This window comes from Bos grunniens, chromosome 11, assembly GCF_055505025.1.
Source record: "Bos grunniens cultivar Pamir isolate PY7600 chromosome 11, Bosgru_T2T1.0, whole genome shotgun sequence".
NCBI classification, from domain to species: domain Eukaryota; kingdom Metazoa; phylum Chordata; class Mammalia; order Artiodactyla; family Bovidae; genus Bos; species Bos grunniens.
Genome location: NC_141175.1, coordinates 59,548,082 through 59,574,033, shown reverse-complemented (window position 1 = coordinate 59,574,033; position 25,952 = coordinate 59,548,082). Strand labels below are relative to the sequence as shown.

At 43.7% G+C, this 25,952-nt stretch overlaps 1 protein-coding gene and 1 long non-coding RNA gene across 7 annotated transcripts in view; one reads left to right on the top strand and one right to left on the bottom strand.

The window, feature by feature from the left end:
- RMND5A (required for meiotic nuclear division 5 homolog A) overlaps nt 1–24,383 on the bottom strand; it is a 60,635-nt gene extending 36,252 nt beyond the window's left edge. For 2 of the 6 annotated variants that reach the window (XM_086326611.1, XM_086326612.1), the window contains exons 1-2: nt 23,745–24,383; nt 5,156–5,298 (exon numbers count right to left, since the gene is read on the bottom strand). In XM_086326611.1, the coding sequence (XP_086182737.1) occupies nt 5,156–5,298; nt 23,745–23,886 (285 nt within the window). In that variant the 5' untranslated portion in view covers nt 23,887–24,383. The remainder of the gene's footprint in view (nt 1–5,155; nt 5,299–23,744) is intronic. The other 4 variants (XM_086326615.1, XM_086326616.1, XM_086326613.1 and 1 more) reach the window with 3 other exon arrangements.
- Nucleotides 24,384–24,618: 235 nt separating this feature from the next.
- LOC147363154 (uncharacterized) lies at nt 24,619–25,519 on the top strand. The gene is made up of 2 exons (XR_015136804.1): nt 24,619–24,762; nt 25,057–25,519. It is a non-coding gene; the product is annotated as an uncharacterized LOC147363154 (long non-coding RNA).
- Nucleotides 25,520–25,952: the final 433 nt, after the last annotated feature.

The window sequence follows — 25,952 nt, the reverse complement described above, 5'->3', positions numbered from 1 at the left end:
TCCAGTGTTCTTGCCTGGAGAATCCCAGGGACAGGGGAGCCTGGTGGGCTGCCGTCTATGGGGTTGCACAGAGTTGGACACAACTGAAGCGACTTAGCAGCAGCAGCGTCACCAGGGAAGCCGTCTAAATGTATGTAATGCTCTCAGCTCAGCATGTGGAACATGGTCAATTCTCCGTAAGTGAGAGCCATATTTTCTGCCTTCTCCTTAGTCTATTTTCATCCTTAAATTTTAAGGAGGGTAGGCAAATCCTCAAATGTTTTTATCATTCCCTCCCTTTTTCCCCTAATTTCCTTGGATCAAATCTTTAGGCCTTCCATCACTGCCTTTTCCCCAGCCTGACCTTGCCTGACAGGGGCAGCCACTCTCGTCAAGTCAGTTCCTGAGAGTCTTTAACAGGAGTCAAGCATTTTCTCAGCTGTTCAGTTCCTTGCCTGGCCCCACAGAAGACCACACCTCACTGCTCTCCTGTGCTAAATCTTACCCACTCTCACAAGTCAAATGTAAAAATATCAACTCCAGGGACTTCCCCAGTGGTCCAGTGGTTAAGACCCTGCCTTCCAATGCAGGGGGGCGAAGGTTCAATCCCTGATAAGGGAACTAAGATCCCATATGCCTTGTGGAGTGGCCAAAAAAATAAACAATTTAAAAAAAATTAAAAACAACTAAAAGGAACTTCCCTGGTGGCACAGTGGATAGGAATCTGCCTGCCAATGCAGGGGACACAGGTTCAATCCCTGGTCTGGGAAAATTCCACATACCTCAGAGCAACTAAGCCCATGTGCCACAACCACCGAGCCTGCATGCTGCAACTACCGAAGCCCGTGTGCCTAGAGTCCATGCTTTGAAACCAGAGAAACCACCACAGCGAGAAGTCCTCACACCACAACGAAGAGCAGCCCCCGCTTGCTGCGACTGGAGAAAGCCACTCACAGCAACGAAGACCCAAGGCAGCCAAAAATAAATGAATGAATAAATAAAATAAAATATCAACTCCACAACCTTAATCAAGAACTCAATGATCATCTCTTTTCTTTTTATTAGTAAGCAGAGTCTGTCCTAAGCAAACTTACTTTATGTTGCCTCAGAATCTTTCTAGTTCTTTGACATGTACAAAAAGCACCCTTACACGAATACACTACACCACAATTTTCTAAAGAACAGGTACTGTTTTTCACTGTCAACTGTCCCACAGCAAATGTTAGATACTTGAATCTTAGCATGATTTCATCCACCCACACACAGAAGTCTAAAGCAGTAATTATGTTTACTGACTTTTCTTACTTAGGAATTAAACTTAAAAAAAGTCAAAAGACTAATAAGTAAAGCACTAAATAAAATATCCTAAACAGGAAAGAGTTCTAGATTTTCTTAAAAATAGAGAAGGAAATAAAAAACACATTCGTTTTTACTTAAAAACAAAAACAAAAACACACACATTTTTTTGGCTACAAAACCCAGCGGTTGATATTTATTTTAAATTGTGATTATACTGCTGCTGCTTCTGCTAAATCACATCAGTCATGTCTGACTCTGTGTGACCCCATAGACAGCAGCCCACCAGGCTCCCGTCCCTGGGATTCTCCAGGCAAACATACTGAAGTGGGTTGCCATACAGGCATCTAAAAACTCTCAACACATTAAAGCAGAAATCTTCAATAATTTTTTATGTTGGCAATGATTAAAAGCCAGAAAGTGTCTTGCCTAACATCATGAACTTTTTTGCATAAGTTTTCAAGGAAGTGATGACTAAAAAAGTTTAAAGGACGCATTAAAACATTAAAGGAAAAAATAAATTTTTTTAAGCATGTCAAAATTTACTCAAGTTCCTCACTCAACCACCAGCCTGCTCATATATGAGTCACCAGCTTCCTTACTGTCCTCCTCTCGGCAGGGTGGGAACATGTGCCCGTAACATGGTGCTCACATGCTGCCGGACAACATTCCAGTTTATTACTCAAGGCTGTTTACTGTGATACATAAAGGCTTAAGCCACAGTGGCTTCAGCTTCATCCTGTTTGTTCGCCAACCCACGAGTCCACCCAGCCTTTATGACAGGTGGCTCCAGAAGCTTGCACAAATTTACGAGGTGCAAGCTAGAAGGGCAGGAAGACTTTACAAACCAATGGAATCTTGGACAACATCAGTCAACACAGAATTCCTCAGGTGCGCGAGAAGCTCGTGTACAAGGTCTAGGCAGTTCTAGTGGGGTCACAGCCTCCTTTACAGCTAATGCTAAGTAGATGCCGCCCCTTAACCCCCCCAAAAGGGAAGAGAATACACTGAAAAATATTAGAGAACTTCACTAAGACATCCAAGCTTTCGGCTGTGCCTCAGGACTATAATTCAACAAATTACCCCAGGATCAACTTAATGGTGTCATTTCATGATAGATCAGAAGAATCTAGAAGCCAGGTCACCTAGAACCTAAACTACTTTCACAGGAACATATAAAACTACCCCCTCCCCTCCAAAAGAACCTGTAAAAGCCCTTATAACTTCCAAGTACATGAAAAATATACCCAAAAGATAAATGAATAAATTAAAATATTTAATCAGCAATATTCACCTCAAATATCTCCCCACTAAAAAGGTCAGAATGTAGGTTACTCCCTATGTGGATCTCTTGTTGTCCACTTTCAAAAAGATACTTCCATTTCTAGCACCAAATACATTTAAATGCTTTGTCTCAAAAATTAGCCAAAACATGACAACCCTTATGAATATGTATAAAGACTTGCCAAATCCCAAAGAAGACATGTTTAGCAAGTCGCCAGTAGCTGGGGGACAAGAGTAAAAGAGGGCTCTGATGATAACTGGCTTCCCTGGGGGCTCAGACAGTAAAGAATCCACCTCCAATGCAGGAGACCTGGGTTCAATCTCTGGGTCAGGAAGATCCCCTGGAGAAGGGAATGGAAACTCACACCAGTATTCTTGCCTGGCGAATTCCATGGACAGAGGAGCCCGGCGGGCTACAGTCCATGGGGTTGCAAAGAGTCGGACAAGATGGAGGGACTAACACTGATGGTAATTAGGATTAGACAAGACATAAGCTAGGAAATGAAGGCACAATGGCCCCCTTAGCAGCGGCACCAGGCAAAGCCCTGAATCCCAGATCTTGGTAGCCAGGAGACCACACACGAGGTATGACTGTGAGGCCATCCCCACCTATTCCGGAACCTGGGATCTTTTCTCTGACTGGCTGCTTCGGAGGCTTCAGCTACTCTCACTGTCCTGACATCTTCTGGTCCTGCCTGTCCCCATACCATCATAACTGCGGGTAGCCCAGTGGTCACTGCCAGGAACCTCTTGGGGTCTGAACCATCACTAGAATGCCTTGGTCACTGGCAGCTGCCAATATCTGAAGCTTCCTAAACATCACCAGTAGTTACTTCACCCTAAGGAACCCTAAAGAGAGTTCCTCATTCACAGTGATTTAAGATCATCCCTAAAGCACCCCCAACCCCACTCTTCCAGAAGGTCCTTGAATCAGTATACACCAATAATCACTTCAGGCATCAACTGAAGACATACGACGCCACAGTCTCCAAAAAGTCTGAAGCCAAAGCCACTTCCAAAGCCCTGTTTACATCCTCAGTTAACAGACAGGCCCCACAACCTCAGAGCTATTTCAGAGAACACTCACTACCTTCCAGCCTCTGCTGGCAACCGCCATCACAGATCCAAAAATGGGACCGCTGCAGCCAACACCACTTCTCTGGCCTCTTTCACTGAGTCAAAACCCTCAGCACACTGGGAGTGGTGAGACCTCTCCCAAAGGTCATTAACACTTCTGAAGGCCCAGCTACCCAAACGATCTGCAGAGCCCCAGCCATTCAGTCCTGTCATACCGAACCTACAAGTTAGCAATACTTCCTTAAAAGCATCCGTGTTAGATGTATAGATCAGTCTTTTGGACTCTGTGGGAGAGGGAGAGGGTGGGATGATTTGGGAGAATGGCACTGAAACATGTATAATATTACATAAGAAACGAATCGCCAGTCCAGGTTCGATGCAGGATACAGGATGCTTGGAGCTGGTGCACTGGGATGACCCAGAGGGATGGTACAGGGAGGGAGGTGGGAGGGGGATTCAGGATGGGGAACACGTGTACACCTGTGGCGGATTCATGTTAAAGTACGGCAAAACCAATACAATATTGTAAAGTAAAAAAAAAAAAAAAAAAAAAAGCATCTGTGTTATAGTTCTCACTTGGGCTGCCTTGACTTTAGCCAGCCAATACTACCACTTTGTCAGATTATTTCTAACAGTTAGGCTTGCACATGAGTTAAGAGCCATTCTCTGGATTCCACAAGTTTCCATGTTACAGCTACTGTCCTCATGCATACAGATGGAGCAGCTCATAAGACATGTTTTGCTACAAAAAGTTCTCTCCAAAATTTTTTTCTACTCTCCCAGAAGTTTACAACATGTGAACAAAAATGTCTACAACCAGTCACACACTCCCCAATAGCTGAAACACTCCAAGGTATCACACAGTAACCTTAAGCCACTTCTCTTGGGCTCTACTAAGACTAAGAATTCCAAGGGCAAAACTGGCCCAGTGCTAAAAATGGTAACTGCTTATAAGCAAACCTCCAAGTCAAAGATTTAAGAGATGTCACAAGAAAATCACTCAACTCAAGTGACCGGCTCTGCTGGCTAGCAACCAACCCACTCACACAGCAAACAACACTGGAGCAAAGTGACCAGTAAGCTCACAGGAAGACAAGGAGACTAGGATGATGCAGGGCAGACAGATGCAAGCTTTGTTACCCCAATCATCCTGTAACAGAGGCCGAGTCACACCCCAGGAGTCACTCAGGAAGTAGGAAAAGTTATTTCTATAAACAAACTCCCTCAGAGTAAGTTAAAAATTTGGAAACTGACTCACCTTGACACTAGGAGTGGTCATCATACAAGAAAATGGGTTTTTAAAAAAAAGGCTATAAAAAGAGGTTTCTGGTTTGCTTTTATTCGTATTTTTTGAAATAACAGCAACACGGAACTTTAAGAGTACCACAGTAAAACCACATAACTAAAAGCAAGGATGGAAGAAATAGTACAAACAGTGAGAAAGCTAATGTGATGAAAGCAGCCATGGGAAATGGTGGATGATGCTAGAACACACCAAACACTCCAGACAACTCCATACCTTATCAATGGCTTTTCCAACCCGAGAAACGCTGCTGTGGATGTCTTTGTGGTCAGAGGCCAACTTCTGAACAGTATCCTTTATTCTCTTACAGCACTGTGTCAAGACAAGTGAAAGTGTCCCTGATAACTCAGCATCTTGACCTATAAAAAAAGAAAGAAAGAAGACTGGCTATTCACAAAAGCAAACCCAAAGATGGCAAGTTATCACACTGGCCCTCTAGAAGATGAAAAGGTAGATGTGAAGAAAAATCAGTAACAGCCAGAGGGGATATTTTTCAAATGAACAGTAAGAAAGCTAGCTTAATTTTTGCATCATTTGGAATACATTTTAAAATTTTACTATGACATAAATCACTTATGTAATAACTAAATTGAATAATACTGCCAAGGTATTTTTAAGAAAATACGTCTAAGTGAATAAACTCACTTATTCAATTCACTTAAAGTGTCCAAATCATTCTCACAACATTCTATTACTAAATTTCATAAGGAGAGAAGTCTAATTGCTTTATGTTCTACATAAAGAAGAAAAACAAACTTTTTTGGATAATATGAAGAAACGGTGAACATGGCAGAAAACAGTTTACATATCCCCACCTGTAAGCCTCAGTGAGCCATCCCTACCAGTCAGGGTGGGAGGAACTCTCTGGAACTTCGAGTTCCCAGATGCCAGCCAAGGGCCCACCCTGCAAGCAGGTCTTTCTAAGCATTAGCAGCCTCAGGCTGGCTTGCAAGGTTGGTCTCTGGTGGGCATCTGGGAATCTGGACTTCAAGAGGGTTCCTACCACTCTAACTGGTTAAGAATGGCTTGCTGTGCCTAAACTGTAAAATGTGGTTTGTGCTGAACTGCTTTTCTTCTGGGAGTCTGGATTTTGGTATCTGCTAGACAGAGGGTGCCTACATGACCGTACCCAGTAAACACCAGAAGACTATGTCTCCAAACGAGCTTCCCTCGGAGATAAACACTTCACGCTGTTGTTGTTTAGTCACTGTATCCGACTCTTTGCGACCCCATGGGCTGTATCTGGCCAGGCTCCTCTGTCCACAGGATTTCCCAGGCAAGAATACTGGAGTGAGTTGCCACTTCCTTCTCCAGGGGATCTTCCTGACCCTGAGACTGAACTTGTGTCTTCTGTATTGGCATGTGGATTCTCTACCACTGAGTCGGGGAATACCATAACACTTCATACTTGTTAGTGTTTGATGCCAGAGGAATTAAGTATGCCCTGTGTGACTCCACTGGGAGAGAACTCTCTGCAGCTTTCTCTTGGTTTCCTCTAGACAATGCCCCGTGTGCTTTTCTCCCTGGCTGTTTGTCTTGTACCTTTTTGCTGTAACAAATGTTAGCCACGAGTATGAGCGTGACTCCCTGTTGAGTCCAGTGCCTCCTCCTGTATTACTGGAATCTACAGTAGTCTTGGACTGCAAGGAGATCAAACCAGTCCATCCTAAAGGAAATCAACCCTGAATATTCATTGGAAGGACTGATACTGAAGCTGAAGCTGAAGCTCCAATACTTCAGCCACCTGATGCAAAGAGCCAACTCACTGGAAAAGACCCTGACACTGAGAAAGACTGAGGCCAGGAGAAGGGGGCATGACATGGTCAGAGGATGACATGGTCGGATGGCATCACTGACTCAATGGACATGAGTTTAAGCAAGCTCTAGGAGATGGTGAAGGACAGAGAAGTGGGGTGTGCAGGAGTCCATGGGGGTCACAAAGAGTCGGACTTAGGGACTGAACAACAACAAAGTAGTCTTGGGGACACTTTTTCCTTGATAAATCAACAGAAAGTTACTACAGCTGATATCCTCTTCCCTTGGGCTACCTCCTCAGAAAAAGGCAGCAGGAGGAAGAGAAAGAGAAGTCCGAAAAGAGATTGTTCTCTTTATTTGTATTCTCTTTGTCTCTCTGAATTTGTATTCAGTAATACTTGTCAGTTACCTCAAGTATAGATCTACACATCCACACCTGTAAGCAACAGACCTAGCTCCTGAAATCTTACTGAGTGGTTCTTAAAAGTATAATTTACATCAGAGTGATCTGGAGGTCTAGTTAAGACAAAGTAGATGGATCTACATCCCCAGAGTTTCTGATTTAAGAGGTCTGGGATAGGACCCAAGAATTTGAAAGACAGTAGCCCAAAAGTAAAAGCAGTCTTAGGATCTTCATTCATCGAACAGCTATTTGTTGAGCATTCAATTACGTGACAGGTACAGCTGTGTCCAGGCAAAAAATCCCAGCAAACCATAACTTCTGGTGAGCAAGATAAATACGACGTCAGTCAATTACACAATATTGCAAAAGAGGATACGTGCTCCTGGCAGGGGTGGGGGACCAGAGTAAAACAAATGGAGAGTGAGCCATTATAGGGTTGAGCCACTGTAATCTTAAACAGGTGGACGTGGTAAGCCTCACTGAGGAAGTGACATCTGGGCAAAACCTTGAAAGAAGAGGGGGAAGGGTAGCAGAATATGCCACCCCAAAATAGCCTTTTGGTGTAAGGATGATCTTGAGCTGATTATTTCTGAGAAACAACAAACACAGGAGAAGCTCTGAAAACAGAGTAGAAGTTACCCTTTTATAAGGGAAATTTAAATGTATAAAATTAACCTCCATTTTTAAGGGTATCTCTGTATGAGGAAGAGAAGAATGACTGCTGCTGCTAAGTCACTTCAGTCACGTCAGACTCTGGGCGACCCCACAGACGGCAGCCCACCAGGCTCCTCTGGGAGCCTGAGATTCTCCAGGCAAGAATACTGGAGTGGGTTGCCATTACCTTCTCCTAAATCACAAGAACGTTTTATGAAAGCTCAGACTTAGATTTACATAAAAAACCTAACCCGTTTACTGTGCTTTTCCTGCTAACCTCCCCATTACTGGCCCACCCACACCTACCTTTCTTGTGTCTTTAGCCGAAGCTGGTCTGTAAGCCTGAGTTCTAAGCCACCTCTGTGAGTTACTCACGACTCCCTGGAATACTGAGTGCACCTCCCACATGCACATGAGGTATACGTGTAAACAGACTGCTTTTCTCTAATTAGTCTGTTTTTTATTATAGGAGTTGTCTCAGCCAAGAACTTGCAAGGGTAGATGTAAAATTACTTTTTCCTTCCCTACAGAGGAATGCATTCCAGCATTTATGACAACCACTGAGAGAAGTAAAAAAATAAGTAAACAGAAGATGTATCCATAAGGTACCCAATTCAATACGGGGTGGCCAAAACAGAAATTGCCCTTATTTCTAAACACAACTGCACAAAGTATGTATCAGGTGCTTCCAATTTCTAGTGACGCAGTTTAGGCTAAGGGAAGACCTGGTAATCCAGGAAAAAAATTTAGATCTGTCTAAAACATGTCCTATACATACTTTGGGCCAAAAGAACCTAATTGCTTCAGTAAGCTCTGTCCTGGCCATTTCTGCTCTTTCTGTATCTAACCTTTATCTAACCTCAATGACTTTATCTTCTCTTTGAACTTCTTTGCCCACAGACTTACTCAGTCTTCTCAATTCCTAATGAATTCTGTTTTCTCCACCACTCCCCTGGCACAGAATCAAACACCATTTAACAATTTCAGATATATACACCATCATTAGTCTCAACTAGATGTAAGAACCAAAGGGAAGACAAATTCTTAAACTGTATACTCCACAGTCTTACGTACCCTACACATTTGCAGGTGCTATTAATGTAAGTATACAGATTGATGGTAAATAAAGTAAGGGGGAGAAAACAGTTAAAAAGAAAGTGATACTCAACAAATGGTGCTGGAATAACTAGCTACTCATTTGCAAAAAAAATCATATTACAGACAGAAATTAACTCAAAATGGAATGAAGACAGAAATTAAAAGCTGAAACTATCAAACACTTGTAAGAAAATGGTTTTATTCTTGATCTTGGATTGGGTGATGGTTTCTTAGATATGACACCAAAAGCAACCAGACAAAAAGATAATTAAATTGGACTTCATTAAAACAAGGGCTTCCTTTGTGGCTCAGCTGGTAAAGCATCTGCCTGCAATGTGGGAGACCTGGGTTCGATCCCTGGGTTGGGAAAATCCCCTGGAGAAGGGAAAGGCTACCCACTCTGGTATTCTTGCCTGGAGAATTCCATGAACTATACAGTCCATGGGGTCACAAAGAGTTGGACACAACTGAGAGATTTTCACTTCATCAAATCTTAAAAACTCTTGTGCTTCAAACACTACCAAGAAAATGAAAAGAGAACCCACAGAATGGAAGAAAAATACTTGCAAATCATGCATCAGATAAGGGTCTAGTATCTAGTATACAAGAATTCTTACAAGTCATCAATATCAGAATGTTCTGTCAGTCGCTCAGTTGTTTCCAACTCTTTGCGACCCCATCAACGGCAGCATGCCAGGCCTCCCTGTCCATCACAAACTCCCAGAGTCCACCCACACCCATGTCCATCGAGTTGATGATGCCATCCAACCATCTCATCCTCTGTCGTCCCCTTCTCCTCCTGCCCTCAATCTTTCCCAGCATCAGGGTCTTTTCCAATGAGTCAGCTCTTCGCATCCGGTGGCCAAAGTATTGGAGTTTCAGCCTCAACATCAGTCCTTCCAATGAACACCCAGGACTGATCTCCTTTAGGATGGACTGGTTGGATCTCCTTGTAGTCCAAGGGACTCTCAAGAGTCTTCTCCAACACCACAGTTCAAAAGCATCAATTCTTCAGCGCTCAGCTTTCTTTATAGTCCAATTCTCACATCCACACATGACCACTGGAAAAACCACAGCCTTGACTAGACGGACCTTTGTGGGCAAAGTAATGCCTCTGCTTTTTAATATGCTATCTAGGTTGGTCATAACTTTCCTTCCAAGGAGCAAGTGTCTTTTAATTTCATTGCTGCAATCGCCATCTGCGGTGATTTTGGAGCCCAGAAAAATAAAGTCAGTCACTGTTTCCACTGTTTCCCCATCTATCTGCCATGAAGTGATGGGACCGGATGCCATGATCTTAGTTTTCTGAATGTTGAGCTTTAAGCCAACTTCTTCACTCTCCTCTTTCACTTTTATCATGAGGCTCTTTAGTTCTTCTTTCTTTTCTGCCGTAAGGGTGGTGTCATCTGCATATCTGAGGTTATTGATTCTTCTCCCAGCAATCTTGATTTCAGCTTGTGCTTCCTCCAGCCCAGCGTTTCTCATGATGTACTCTGCATAGAAGTTAAATAAGCAGGGTGACAATATACAGCCTTGATGTACTCCTTTTCCTATTTGGAACCAGTCTGTTGTTCCATGATGAACAATCCAGTTAAAAATAGGCAAAGAATTTGAAGAGATTTTTTTTCCCAAATAAGATATAGTGGGAACTCCTTGGTGGTCCAATGGTTAGGTCTTGGTGCTTTCACTGCCATGGCCAGGTTCAATTCCTGATCATGGAACTAAGATTCCACAAGTCGTGTGGCATGGCCAAAACAAAAGATATACAAATAACCAATAAGCACAGGAAAAGGTACTCAGCATCATTAATCAATAGGGAAATGCAAACCAAAACTACAGTCAGAAACTACTTCACACCCACTGGGATAGCTACAATGAAAAAAGGTAGACGACAATAATAAGTGTTGGCAAGAATGTGGACCCACATATATTGCTGAGGGATGGTGCAAAAGCTGTAGAAAACATTCCTCAGAAAGTTAAACAAAGTTACCGTATGAGCCAAGAATTCCACATGTAGGTACATCAGTTCAGTTGCTCAGTCGTGTCCGACTCTTTGCAACCCCATGAATCGCAGCAAGCCAGGCCCAAGAGAAATGAAAACATACATCCATACACAAACTTGTACATGTTCACAGCAGCATTTAATAGCCCCAAAATAGAAACAATTCAAATACGCAAATGATGAATGGATAAACAAAATGTGGCAAGTCCATACAACAGAGTATTATTCAGCTATAAAAAGGAAGGAAGCACTAATATATGCTACAACATGGATGAACCTTGAAAATAGTAAGCTGAAATACGCCACGCAAAAGGCCACAGATTGCTTGATTCTACTTATGTGAAATGTCCAGAACAGGCGAGGAGATTCATAGTTGCCAGAGCTGGAGAAGTGTGGAATGGAGAATGACTGTGAATGAGAGGAGGTTTCTTCCTGGAGTGAAGAAAATGTTCTCAAATTAGATAACGGTTATGACTACACAAGTCTGAATGTACTAAAAGTTAGTGAATTTCACACTTTCAAAGGGTGATTTTGTGATATGTGAACTTTAACTTAATTTTTTAAAAAGCCTAAAAATGCAAACCATAACATCTGGATATGTTTATTTCTACAATTAGGAGACAACAAACAAAAGGTTAAGGAACACAAAAGCAAAGCTCAAGCTGGAGAGAAGTCATTTGGGGTTTGCCAGTTGAACTTCTATGCCCCAACCTCAAAATCCATTGATATTTTCAAATTTTAGTGACTCAGTTTGCTATGTTTATAAATCATAGATGTGAGGAATAATATAAGGTCAATTAACTAACACTGAGTTTTCAGTATGCCCCAAGGAGAATAATTTCTACAAAGTATTTGGAAGCACAAGAAAAGTGTAATGGCATAATCTGAAAGAGAACCCCAGGAAAGCCCTGTTCAGAGAGAAGGATTCCACTAATGCATTTTCAAATGGATTCGGTGGAAAGCAGCCAAAGGTAAAAACAGGTTTGGAAATCACTGTAATCACCAAACCGACTGAGACCAATCTTCTAAGTCCTAAAGGGAGAGGCCTAATGTTCTTTCCATTTACTTGTCTGAAAACAAAACCTGCTTCTAAGAGAAACAGAAACCTGCTTCTCTATGAAAGAAAACTAACTGGATTCAGTTCCTAGAAGTTAAACTGGGCAGTTCCTGTGACAGCCATCTTTACCATAACAACCAGAGCTGAAGGTGAACGCTGGGATCCATGTTGGCCACTAGGAGAGTGGTCACTTTTTACCCAGGATAAAGTCCTGTGCAAGTGTGTCTGGCAATGCGATAAACCTCCCTGGACTCAGGACCCATACACAAGTATGAAAAGAAATCACTCACCTTTTACTGTCACCACAAATACTTTTTTTTCAAAGACTATTTTTCAAGATCAGTTTTATACTTACAACAAAATTGAGAGGGAGGCAGTGAGACTTCCCAGTATACCCTGCCTCCACACATGTACAGCCTGAAAGTTCTTTTCTTTTTATTTAGCCCACTGTCTGTGTATAACCACACTTTAGCCATTCATCTACTGAAGGACATCTTGGCTGTCTTCAAGCTTTGGCAATTATGAATAAACCTGCCATAAACATCCAGGTGCAGGTTTTTGTGTGAAGTTAAGTTTCAACTCCTTTAGGTAAATACCAAGGAACACTGATTGTTGCCTTTTATTGCAAGAATAATGTTTAGTTTTGTAAGAAAACACCAAACCATCTTCCAAAGTGGCTGTAACACAGAAGTACTATTTTTAAGGTCACTTTTATTATTTGACTTGATTCAACAAGCAAAACAATTAGTATGGCAATAATCAATCCTAAATCCAAGCAAAGAATCCACATACACAGTTGGTCTAAGTTAAAGATACTTTTCCTTTTAGTGCAATAGAACAGTACCTTTTATAAACAAAATTTAAGCATGATATTCTCTAAAATTAGAATAGACATGGTCTCCTCCAAAATCAGACATCTGCCAAACTAAATTACACATATGTGAGTTAACTCCTAAATTGATTTTACCTTGCTTCCCAGGCGGTACAGTGGTAAAGAATCTGCCTACAATGCAGAAGACACAAGAGACATGGGTTTGATCCCTGGGTCAGGAAGATTACTTGGAGAAGGAAATAACAACCCACTCCAGTATTCTTGCCTGGACAACCCCATGGACAGAGGAATCTGACAAGCTACAGTCCATGGGGTCACAAAGAGTCAGACACGACTGAGCAACTAAGCACACAACATTAAGTTGTTTTTATAGAACCCAGTTAAGGCTTCAAGTTCTGCCCTTAGCTTCACTGCCTATCCATTTCAGGATTTATGTCCATTAGTTACCTGGAAACAGTAAATTAGAAAAATATTTGCTTGCATAGCTTCTTGTACTTCTCTACCAGGGTTCCACACTACACTGTAAATATTTATTTATCACTCCCATGAAATTACTTGAAGGTAGAAAACGTAAGTATTTAATTTCCCATGTTCAGCATGGAAATCAGCACATATTAGGCATTCAATAACTATTTACTGAATGAATAGAAACATAATAGATTGTGTACTACACCGTCTCAATTTCAAGGATAAGACTGATTCTAAAGGTCACTGACAACATGTAAAATAGGTAGCTAACTGGAAGCTTCTGTGTAACACAGGGAGCTCAGCCTGGTACTCTGGCTCCATCATGACCCAGAGGAGTAGGATGGAGGGCAGGGTTGGAAGGTAGGTTCAAGAGGGATGGGATATATGTATACTTATGGCTGGTTTGTGTTGCTGTACGGCTGAAACCAACACAACACTGTAAAGCAATTATCCTCCAATTAAAAATTTTTTTAAAAAGTCATTGACAAGTAAACATGGATATGCTTGCAAGATATTAAAACAGAAAAACTTGAAACTCTAAAAAGGTCGGTATTAAAAATTATAATAAAGGGCTATTTCATACTGTATGTAGCAAACCATAGTTAGCGTCAGTCACTCAGCTGTGTCTGACTCTGCAACCTCAAGGACTGTTGCCCAACAGGCTCCTCTGTCCATGGAATTCTCCAGGCAAGAATACTGAAGTAGGTAGCCATTCCCTTCTCCAGGGGATCTTCCCAACCCAGCGATGGAATCCGGGTCTCCTGCATTGCAGGCAGATCCTTTATTGTCTGAGCCACCAGGGAAGCCCGAGTAGCAAGCCAAACTGTGGCCTGCTGAGGTTTTGGGCTTCTCATGAGCTACCCTGGCACTCAGGACACAGTAACCACTCAACAGAGACATACTCAGAGGAAGCAGGAAAAGGCACAAATAGAAAACACTCTTTTTTTTTTTCCTAGAGGCAGTACACCCTGAAAACAAAATAAACTTTTTGGTATATTAACAGCTGGCAAATGTACATAGTAAAGGAAAGTATAGCATTTGTTCGTCTACCCCAAAGGTAGATTCACAGATGGGTATTCGGATCCGCTGTACCAAATCACAGCCGAGGCGGGTGCCAAGTCCAAACACAAGAGAAAACAAATCACCTCAGTTTATCTCTAAGATCTAAGTGACGTGGCACAGACTGACAGTCCTCCTGGAGCAGAGAGCCAGACCAATGAGATGGGCACCGGGAAGAAAGCAGGGCTCTACCGGAGTCTGTGAGGCAAGAACTGGCCAGAGAAGAAGAGAAGGAAGATGTAGGAACAAGTTTTTAGATGTCTGTTAGATATTTTTAGGGGCTTCCCAGGTGGCTCAGTGGTAAAGAACCTGCCTTCCAATGCAGGAGACTTGGGTTCGATCCCTGGGTCGGAAAGATCCCCTGGAGAAAAAAATGGCAACCACTCCAGTATTCCTGCCTGGACAATCCCATGGACAGAGGAGCCTGGCGGACTACAGTCCATGGGATTGCAAGAGTCAGACACGACTTAGTGACTAAACAACAAGATATTTTGAGAGCCTGCTCACTTCCTTCAAATTCAAAATACAGAGAACTAATCAAGACATCTATTTATCTCTGAAATGAATGAGTGAACCAGATAGGGCTTCTTATAGCATTTGAATATGGGTTTCTTATTTAAAAATCAAACCCAAATTTCTACCTTCCCCTCTCCTGAACTTCCCATTTCCCTCCTGGTTCTATAATTGTCTCTCTTTCATGCTCAGAACCCTAGATGAACCTTTGATTTTTCCAGCCCTTCTCTCCTATTCTGCCCCATGTCCAGGTAATTTCTTCCCTCAGGAGACTCCACACCTGGGTCTCTACATCTCTACCACTACCCCAGAATAAGTCCCTATTTCATCAGGCGCACGCTGACAAGGAACCTTAACTAGTCTTCTGCCTCTAGTCAAACTTCACTCCCATTCCAATCACCCAAAATGCTAACTGGTCTCAGATCATGTCTCTGTCCTTCCCTTTTCACCGGCTCCAACCCAAGTCTCTCAGTATCTTCTCAGTTTACCACCTGCCCTGACAGCCCTGACTCTATAAAACCTGAGTCCAGCTTAATTTTCATTCTTCTGTTTCCTACCTCCCCACTCTGATCCTTCATTGTTCCCAGGATGCCTCTTGTACCCTCACTCCTCTGCATCTTTGTTCCTGCCAACCTCCTCTCCCAGCACCCCATCCTATCTTCCTCCTCTCCTCATTCAGTCTCTGTTACTGAAACTGCCCACAGGTTAGAGGAGCCTGTCCCTGTCTCAAATCCCACCCTGTTGGTATCCTTCAATCAGCATTTACTGTATACACATGGCCTCGCACTGTAAAAACATACTGGGCTTACCTCCCCAACTACTCAGAACATGCTTGGAGCGTGAGGATGACTGCTTGTCCTCTGTAACTCCCACAAGATTTAGCCCAGTTTCACATATAGCTGGGGATTAGTAGCTACTAACCACGTGCTCTACAGTGCAATTGAAACAGCCCACCTCTAAGCAGTTCATTCTAAGGGCTCCTTCTCTTCCTATTTTTCTAAACTGATAGTATTTACACCAACCAGAAGCACTATCATCTAATAATATTAAGCATGCTGTGTGCTTAGTCATTCAGTCATGTCCGACTCTTTTCGACCCCAGGCTCCTGTCCGTGAGGATTCTCCACGCAAGAATACTGGAGTGGGTTGCCATACCCTCTTCCAAGGGATCTTCCCAACTCAGGGATCAAACCCAGGTCTCCTGCATTGCAGGCAGATTACTATTCCACAGCCATGGTTTTTCCCCTCTCAATTGTAAAACTCTGGCCTCATTATCCAAATAAAGTTCCTTGAAGACAGTTGTTAATACTTTTTGAATATTCCTAAGAGTGTTAAGCAGACCACTGGACACAATGGCAGTTAACACACACCAGTAATAAAGATATCTAAACTCAGTGTCTCAATTAAGACACTGCTTAAAGGTACGGACCTTAAAAATAACAAGTAAACCTTGTTTTACAGAGTTCAAAGCCAGTTCGTACTATCTAATTTCCACAACCCATGATATAAGCTATCAGTCTACTGAGGAGGAAAGAAGTTAAGTGAAATTGTAGAAGCAGTGAGGGCTTCCCAAGTGGTACTGGTGGTAAAGAATCCACTTGCCAACGCAGGAGACACAAGAGATGTGGGTTCCATCCCTGGGTCGGCAAGATCCCTGGAGGAAGAAATAACAACTCACTCCAGTACTCTTGGCTAGAGAATCCCATGGACAGAGGAGCCTGATGGGCTGCAGTCCATGGGGTGGCAAAGAGGTGGACACAACTGCGCACAGATGTGTGCATGCACACACGCGCGCGCGCGCGCACACACACACACACACACACACACACACACGGAGAGGCAGTGAAGTGATAGAACAAGGACTCAAATCCAGATCTCCTGAGCTCAAGGACAAAACTTTATGTTCTTCTCCACAAGCACAAACACATCTTGTCTCCTCAACTAGCCTCTACCTTCCTGGTGGACTGAGGCCATGCATACCATGCTTCTTTTTTAAAGTCTCTCTTTATCTCCTCCCAAACATCTTCACAGACCAATAAGAAGATATTAAATCTATATGGATTGCACACATACAGCACATCCTGTGCCCCAGGCCTCTTAGGTGGAGAAAGACTTGGCAAAAGAAGACATATGGATTTCCCAAACAATGTTCCGAAGACATATGGATTTCCCAAACAATGTTCCCAAAGAACCACTTTGAGCTCAGCCATACGATCACTAAACCAAAACAGAGTGGAAGCTTATTTCTAAAAGCCTCAAGTGCTGCCAGAGATTCTAGTTTCTTGTTCTCTGAGCTGTTAGACTAGCACATAATCTAAGAAAGCCAGAAGAAACGCTCTGTTGAGAGTTATCACCTCCCCAGTGTTACTTTGAGGAGTAACATGAAGTACCACAGGCCTCCAAGTACATAGCTTATGGCCAGGACTCCCCAGGTCTCCCCACAACTACCTCTTGGGGTCATTTTCAAAGATTTTACAGATGAAGAAGCAGGGCCCCAAATAAAAACAAGTTTCAATATCCCAAGTGAAGAGCAGTCTGCCTAAAACACCACTTCACTATGCTAACTACTAAGTGACTGCAACATGAAAACACAGAAATTTCTCTATTAACTCTAGTAAGATAGTATCACAGAAGTGTTGGCAAGTTTCCCCCTTACCGAGGTTATTATCCAGAATTAGAAACTACTCAGGAGATAAGATAACCTTAGGGAAATGATTTTATTATACCAAGCATTAAAGTCATTTCAAGTAAGTTCCCAAAGGTAACATGAATCAAGCTGTAGTCTCAGAGTCTACACATGAAGTCATACCAGCAACTCAGGGCTTGAATTATCTGAACACTACAGTTACAAGTCAAGGAGAAAGCTGAGACGTAAAGATTGGGCTAATCAAGAAACCATCTCAAATAATACTGTTATCGATGTAACTGGCAGCTGGCTCAACTACAGCGGGCATCTATCACTTCAAGTCTTCCTTTCTAGAACTCTCTCCTTTATTTGAGCAACAACACGTCACATGGTCATGAATCATCTGACACTTGGGAAACACAGCCCAAGGCGGCTCATGGACTTCACCCAGAAGCCCCTCTTACTGATCTGAACTAGGACAATAAAAATATTCCCTAGTAATTTTGTTGGAAATACAGAAAATAGGCATGTCCCCATCTCTGGGATTGCAAGCAGTACAAGAATGACACGAGTCCACGGGCCATCTTTGCTTCCATGTGGAAAAAGCTCTGCTGAGGATGAAGCCAACCATGGAGGAAAGCGCAGCCGAGAGAGGAAGAGAACAAAACCAGTCCTCATGACACCCTCTGTGCCCCGGGAGCCGCTGGCCTATCCTCAGCCTTTTTAGTTATGAGTCAACAAATTCCATTTTAATTAAAACCATTCTGCCACCTGCAACCAAAAGGATCCTGAGTGATACAGCAGTCCGAATGAGTAAGGTGCCAGATGACAGAGTTACCTCCCAAATGAGCCTGGAAAGGAATGGCTGACAAATCTGCTTCTAAACCCAACTGGAAACACCAACGCTAGCCTATTATTATTATGATTCTCACCATCTATAAAACAGCCCAAGTAGATCGGTGACCGGTCTATTCTCTTCTTTGAGTTTCTGAATACTGGCTAATTCACACAAACTTTTTTGACCTACTTATCTTGCTACTTTCCAGATTAGATGCTAAATGGAGATACCAAATTTTATTCAAAACTTGAACGGCATTAATTCTTTCAAGAGTGTCTTGTACTTAGCAAAAAGTTTAGTTAACAAATGGGGGACCAAGCTATGCAGCCTACTTAAAGTACACCAAATAAGGATAACTAAGTAAGACATACCACTAGTCCACCAAACCCTGATCCTTTTACAGTTAGTTCAACACAGACACTCAACACTGGTAGACGCTGAAAAGCAGGGAATCTGCATATATAAATAAACATACTTTTAAATATATATATGTAATATATACAATTCAAATTCCAGAATGTAAAGTTAGTTATACCTAACATGTAACCCCAGACCTCTGGTTTTTTTGTCTACTGACCCAATACTATATCACATAAATTAGTTTAAAATGTGACCATCTAATTTGCTTTTTCTTTCATGTTTAATTGCTTACTTCTCATTTATCACTCTCAAATTAAAAAAACAAAAAAAGAAGCAATTCTGTAATTAGTAATTAAATTCTCTTTGATTCACCAAAGAGATAAAGGTAGAAGATCATACTCTAAGTATCAGACCACACAGAAACACACGGAGTTTTAGCTGATAATATACATTGACTGCACCCACAAATGAAACAATCTCTACCAACTTGCAAATTGTGATAATACTAAGCCTAAATCACCGTATGCAGAACTACACATCCAATGCCTTAGAGAAAAAATAAAACACTGATATCATTTCCCTGAACCTTAAAATTTTTTCCAGAAACAGCCAAATCTTTGGCTATAAAATGGACAATTAGGTGGTCCGAGAATAAGAATGACTGAAAGGGAGATTTTTTTTTTTTTACTAGATAGCCTTTTTATCACTTGAATTTATACCATTTAAATGTATTATCTACTCAAAAGAAATACAATTTTAAATTTAGAAAATTCCTTGACAATCACTTTCAGAAACCATATTCGAACTCCTTTTAATAAGAGCTCAAAAATAACAATTTCATTAAATACTGTACATCCTTTACACTTATAAACACTGTAATTTTTTTTCAAGTATACTATATACATGTAATAAAAGTTACCCAGTTGTTCCAGCCTAATTTTCCATCACCAAACATGAATTTCGAATATTAACAATAAATCATTTATGATTCTTTTATGTTTTCCTTTCCACTACAGAAGTGCTATTGATTAACAAAATACAAATACACTTGCCGTCCCCCAAAAGTTAACAATACATACCCACAAGGCAAATCACCAAAATGTATCTAATACCACTTATCTATTAATCAAGGGCTGTCCAAAGTGTGGTTCCCCTACCAATGATGTGAATGGTGACTTTAGCTGTATGTGAAGTATTTTAACATATTTAATATAAGGTTGATCATACCTAACATACCAAATCTAGGACTTTACAATTATTGCCCAGAATGAGGATAAATCTACCGAAGTGAAACTGTGAATCTACCTGAAAAATAGGAGTGTGCATGTGTGAGAGAAGTTTGAGAAGAACCAGGGCATCATCCAAATGAGATCAAGGGCAGAGTGAGAATAATCACCAACAGCATCGACTGTATTAAATCTTACAGCAAACTTCATGCTCACAGGGAAACTCTCACTGAAAGGAGGATACACTAAATGATGCACTAAATGCTCTCCTCTTCCCCCAGAGTTAGGGAAATGCCATGTGGGGCAATTTAGAGCAGATGAGAGGATCTTAGGGGAGAACAGGCAAGCCCCTTCTGGGCAGAGTTCACGTCACGATCTGGAACAAGGGTGGTGCGAGTGGACCACGGTTGTCAATGGGTTTTCTTTGATGGTTCATCAGTTTCTACCACAAGCCATCCTAACCATCCTCACATGGTATAGCTGTCTGCTCACAACTTTAGGAAAGAGAAATTTAAACATAAGAAAATGTAATTCAACCTCAAAAACTGACCTGACCCCCTGGCCCTCACTAAAGAACACTACTGAATCAGGCAGTTACTCACCAACAGTATGATGCAATGTTGGGGGATCTGTAGAGTCCCCATGATTCTACTTTATTCATATCACATTCTTACAAGAATATCATCACAAATGAACCCAAAGAATGAGCTTATTATAATAAGCCTAATTATAGAGGCTGCCAACTGGAGCCTCTCCATCAGGTCATGAGAAACCACCAGATCACTCTCCCAGATAGGCATATTCAGAGCTTTGAAAACTTCCTTTAAACTTGAAAATGGAGTTCCAAAATCAGATTTCAGTCCATATAGCTTTAAGAAGGGTATACTTAAGACTCAATGTAATACCCACATTGTCTGCAGAGAACTTTAGAAATCATCTGCTTTGAAAAATACTATTTTCCAGACACCAAGACATGGTATCTGTTGTCTTCATACAATAGAACATCATAAGAAAGAAGATTTTATTTTGAAAACTAGACCTAGTACTTGTGGTATTTATTTTTCTTTCATGTTTTATTGGTGCCTTTAGTCTCTTAGGGGCTTTCTTGGTGGCTCAGACAGTAAAGAATCTGCCTGCAATGTGGGAGACCAGGGTTCAATCCCTGGGTTGAGAAGATCCTCTGGAGAAGGGCATGGCAATGCACTCCAGTATTCTTGCCTGGAGAATTCCTTAGTCTCTTAATCCTATTCTTAAAGAATTAAAGAAAATCAAAGAGATTATCAATATAAAACTGCAATCTGTTAGATAAGAAGGTAAAAAATAGGCAGGAACACCACAATTCACATCAGACCGTTTGAACAACACGGCAAACTCTGTGGCTAATACCCCTCTGACCATAAGTTCCTCGAAAAGTCCCAAAGAGGTCTAAAACACATTCCTGCTTTAGCAAGTTCTCAAAATTATTTTATCCATCTGTGATTGGCCCCAAATCCCCTAAAATGAAGTTCAAATCACATTTGCCTTCAATTAATATGCTCTCTCTCTCATGAAAAAAGGGATTTTGTAATAGTTTCTATCTTCTCTCTCTCTCAAGCTCTGCAAGCCCTCAATATTCAACCTGTTCCTTAAAAATGGAATCATTCCTTCCACCTCTCCACGTCTACACCCTTCACCTACTCCTACCTTTTTCAGTCTTTGCATGTGAAGCATGTCCAACCCTTGGGACTCTATGGACTGTAGCCCACCAAGCTCCTTGGATTCTCCAGTCAAGAATACTGGAGTAGGTTGCCATACCCTCCTCCAGGGGATCTTCCTGGCAAGGGGATCTAACTTGCAGCTCTTCTGTCTTCTGCATTGGCAGGCAGAAGCCACTTGCACCACCTGGGAAGTCCCTTTTCAGTCTTTAACGATATAAAAAGATTGCCTCTCCAGATGAGGGGCAGATGGGGCACACCTTCAGCCCCCTTACTTAAGCAGCCCCTCTCACCTCAATCTGTATTATTTTTCTTAACTCCTAGTCATCTAGTTTAACAATTCTATGAAACTGCTTGCAAAGAGGGTCACTATTGGTCCCAATAGCCAAACACCAGCTGACCAACCTCTCTAAGCCTGCCCTTTCTGTTTCTGCTGGCACCTGCAGGACCTTCGCTCTTCAAAGGGAGTTCAAGGCTGTGGTTAGACCCTACTGTCTTTCCTCTGTGCAACCTAATGATCTCCTTCACTCTCCTTTGTGAAGGACACCAGGACACCATCTTAAACCTTACTTTGCTCCCAAACTCCATCTATGCATCTTCAGCCAATAGGAAACATGATGCCCTTGATTATCTTCATCAGTCCTTCAGTTTCTCACTTGTCCCAAACCAAGTTCACCAGAGCCTTCCCAGGAGACCCATCCTACCCCACATCTGCTTCCCCCTTGCAGGCAGCCATCTAGGTCTGCTCATTTTTCCATGTTCCTATTTCAAGTCCTAACCCCACTATGGTCACTGGGTTTGCTTCTTTCTTGGAGTTCCCAAGTGACTGCCGTGTCCAGGATGAGATGCTGTTATAAGACTCCCTCACCATGGATGGGGCTTCCCAGGTGGCTCAGTGGTAAAGAATCCACTTTCTAGTGCAGAAGATGCAAGTTCGATCCTTACGTCGGAAAGATCCCCTAGAGGAGGAAATGGCAACCAACTCCATTACTCTTGCCTGGAAAATTGCATGGACAAAGACGACTGGTGGTCTACAGTCCATGGAGGCGCAGAGTCAAACACGACTGACCCACGCACACAGGCACCATGGATGAGCACTAACTCTCAACTGAAAGCAGTCTGGGAAAGGAAAATGTACAGGAAGGAAGGAGAGGCGGAAAGAAGTCAGCCAGCGCCACTGTCCTCAACCACACTTGCTCCAGTGTCCACACGTGACCCCAGCTACCAAACCTTCCTTATCAAAGATTTCTGTTCAACCTCTGAGTTGAGCAGGGCCCCCAAACTCAACAAATGCATTCCATGAAGTCCATTACTTCTTGCTCAGAAGGAATCATCACTACAGACATTTTAACCTAAAGAATACCAGACTTTTCATGTTATTTAAAGAACTCAAACCCAAAGAATCCCACCCAGCTTCCACAAGTTAACTGCAGCTAAGTATCTTCCCCCAGGGCCTAGGGCTATAATAATAGAGAAGAAACACCTTCCATTGAAAACCTGCTTTCTGAAAGGAAAACAAGTAAAAACTTGACCAGGTAACACATGTAACTAACAACTTGCTCCACAATGTGTTTCTGGGGAGGCTACCTCCAGTCTCATCGCAGAATGCAACTGGGAGAGCTTAACAGTTTGATTTAGCTAGTTTCTTAGGCATCACATCAGTGCCGCTGCGGAGTTGAAAGAAAGGCTTCTTCTACAGAGAGTCAAATTATGGAGTTGAAGCAGCGGCTGTTTGTTAACCCACAGCTAAGAATAACATGCGAGTTTCTAATTTTAAAAAAATGAAGAAAAACGAGGAAAGTCAGTCCCTGGCTAAATGTTTGGGGCGAGGAGGAGGAGGGACGGGGCTCTCTGCACTGACCCTCTCTTCGCCCGGATCCTCGGGCCCAAGGCAATTAACTAGGGGCGCCCACCCCGGGAGGGAGGCAGTTTGCAGGTGCGACGAGCCGGCCCCGCGCCCGGGTTTAAACCTGGATGGAACCCGTGGCTCCAGAATTAGTTTCCGGATGGGTTCCCGCTCACTTTTAATTAACAACGAGATCGGGGTAGGTTCGAGACAGTTCGGGGGGAGAGGAGGAGGAAAAGTCACAGGGGCCTGGGGATCTCGGCGCCCCGGAGAAGGCCGGGTCTGGCCGCCTGCAGACACCCTCCTGGCCCGCCTGGGCCCGAGGGGCTCGGGGTGGGTGGGCCCAGTCCCGCGCGACCACCCGGGCCGCCTTACCGTGGCTCTGCAGGATCTCGTGCTTGAGGCCACCCGTGTAGTCGATGAGCTCCTCCAGGCCGCGCTCGCACAGTTGCCCATAGCCCGAGAACTTGTGCAGCACCTTCTCCAGCTCGCGCTCCACCGTCACGCACTGATCCATCCCGGAGGCGGCGGTGGCGGTGTTCTGCTCCTCGGCTCGCGAGTGTCCGCAGCCGTTCGGCCCGGGCCCGGCCGAGGCCGCGTCCTGCTCCTCGTCCCCCAGGCGGGCGGCGCGAGAGGCCGAAGCGGCGGAGGAGCTAGCCCTGGCGCCAGGGGAGCCTCGCGAAGCCCGCGCCCGCCTGCCCCATGGCGCCCCGGCCCCGACCCCGGCGCGTAGCCGCTGCTCTCGCTCGCTGGTCAGACCCGGCCCCGCGCCCCTGCTTCCCCGCTCGCCGCGTTCGGCTGCCCGCCGCGGCGCCGCCGATTGTTTTTGTTTTCACGGGAACCGACCGATGACCTGGTTCTCCCGGGCGGCACCAAGCGCCGCCGACCCGAGGGGGGCAACCACCCCAGCTAGAGGAGGCGGCGCGGGCTGTACCAAGCGCACCGTCGAGGGGGGTCAGCCAGGCGAGCGCGGGCGGAGGAACACAGCCGCTCGCGCCGCCGCTCTAAAGATATGGGCCGTACCACGCGGGAAGCGTGCGAGGGAGCGGGAGAGGGTGGAGCCAGCGCCCAATTGGTCCAAAGAGCTAAATTGAGAACTTTAGAGACAGCCCCAGAGCTCCGAGAGCGCTACAACTACGCGCTCCGTAAACAAGTGGGTGGAAACCTGCCCTAGCAACTCCACCCAGAAACGGGGAAAACGAACCAATGGGCGCCGGGAATACGTAAGGACCCAACGTCCTCCAGTCCCGGGCCGAGGCGTAACCCTTCAGCCAATCCGGGACTAAGGGCAAAACCAATAGACTCGTTGTTGGAGGGGGTGACTTGGAGAGCATCCCGGGAAGCTAGGCGTTTTGGGTGAAGCCATGAGGGAAAACAAGGCAGAAATAAAGAGGTCTGTTTCCTGTAGGACTTCGCCCTAGCCTTGTATTATTTCATCTCTCCATCACTCAAGGGGGTACGGTCGTTCCGAAGTTTTGGAAGACGGATTCGCCGCCCCGAGGGGGGAAATCCAGCTGGGCCGGACGGGGTGGGAGGTGCTACGGGCGAGGGTCTCAATAGAGAATGAAAGGCGGGGGTGGTTGTGGGGCAGAAGGGGGTGCTTAGTGGCCCGGCGCAGCCTGCGGTGCTCCCTCGACTCTTGCGACACTAGAGGTCACACGCCTCACCCCTCTACCCACCTCCGCAGGCCTCGGCCCTTTGGCCCCTGGGCCTGGAGCCTCTCCTGACCGGTTGCTTCACCCTGCGTGTAAGACGGGCAGCTTCGCGGACAGGAAACTCGAGTCGGAGATTGGGGCAGTCTGGCCCCTGCCTCTTCGTCGCCTTATTCCATTGAATAGTTTGGAGTTAACCCCTTTGCGTAAATCCTTCCCTGACTTGGCGATGGTGCCTCCAACCTTGGTCTATACCTAATCGCTCACTGAGCTGCAGCTGAGGAGGAGCCAAGCTGCTGCTTGCCTCGTACTTGTATTTTCTTTGGCCTGGAAAACTCTTCTACTTTCTCATCGTAAAATTAGCTCCCTTGTCCCACTGATGGTCCTCCCCAGACCACACTCCCTCCTCCATTGCTATGTCATTTATTATAATATCAATTGTATCATCAGTTTTATTCTTTGCGCACCATTATTAAAATCTGAAATGATTTGATTCAATTTTTTTTTTACATAGGTGAGCCTTTATTCGTATTCAATGGCTTATTCTTTTTCATTTTTATTTAGGATATTATCATTTTAACAACTTAAAATGTTATTCCGAAGATTAGGTGACAATGATTTCTTTAATCTGAAAATTAAACTCTGAGAGTTGGAAACTTAACTCAGACAAGCAACTAATAAATACTGGATTTCCGGAATTGTTCCAGTTGTAGAAGGGAAAACATGCTCACGGCGTGCTTTTATTTTTAGTACTGATGTTGGGGAATAATTTATATCCCATCGATTCTCAAGTAAAGAATGCGTAATGAAATAAAAAAGACCTTTTCCTAGTTTTATTCGTTTACTTTTCTGTCTGTAGCTCTTCAATAGATTTCCAATAAGGCAGCCCCCTTGCCTGTGTTTTCTGTGCAGTAAGTGCCTGGAGACATGG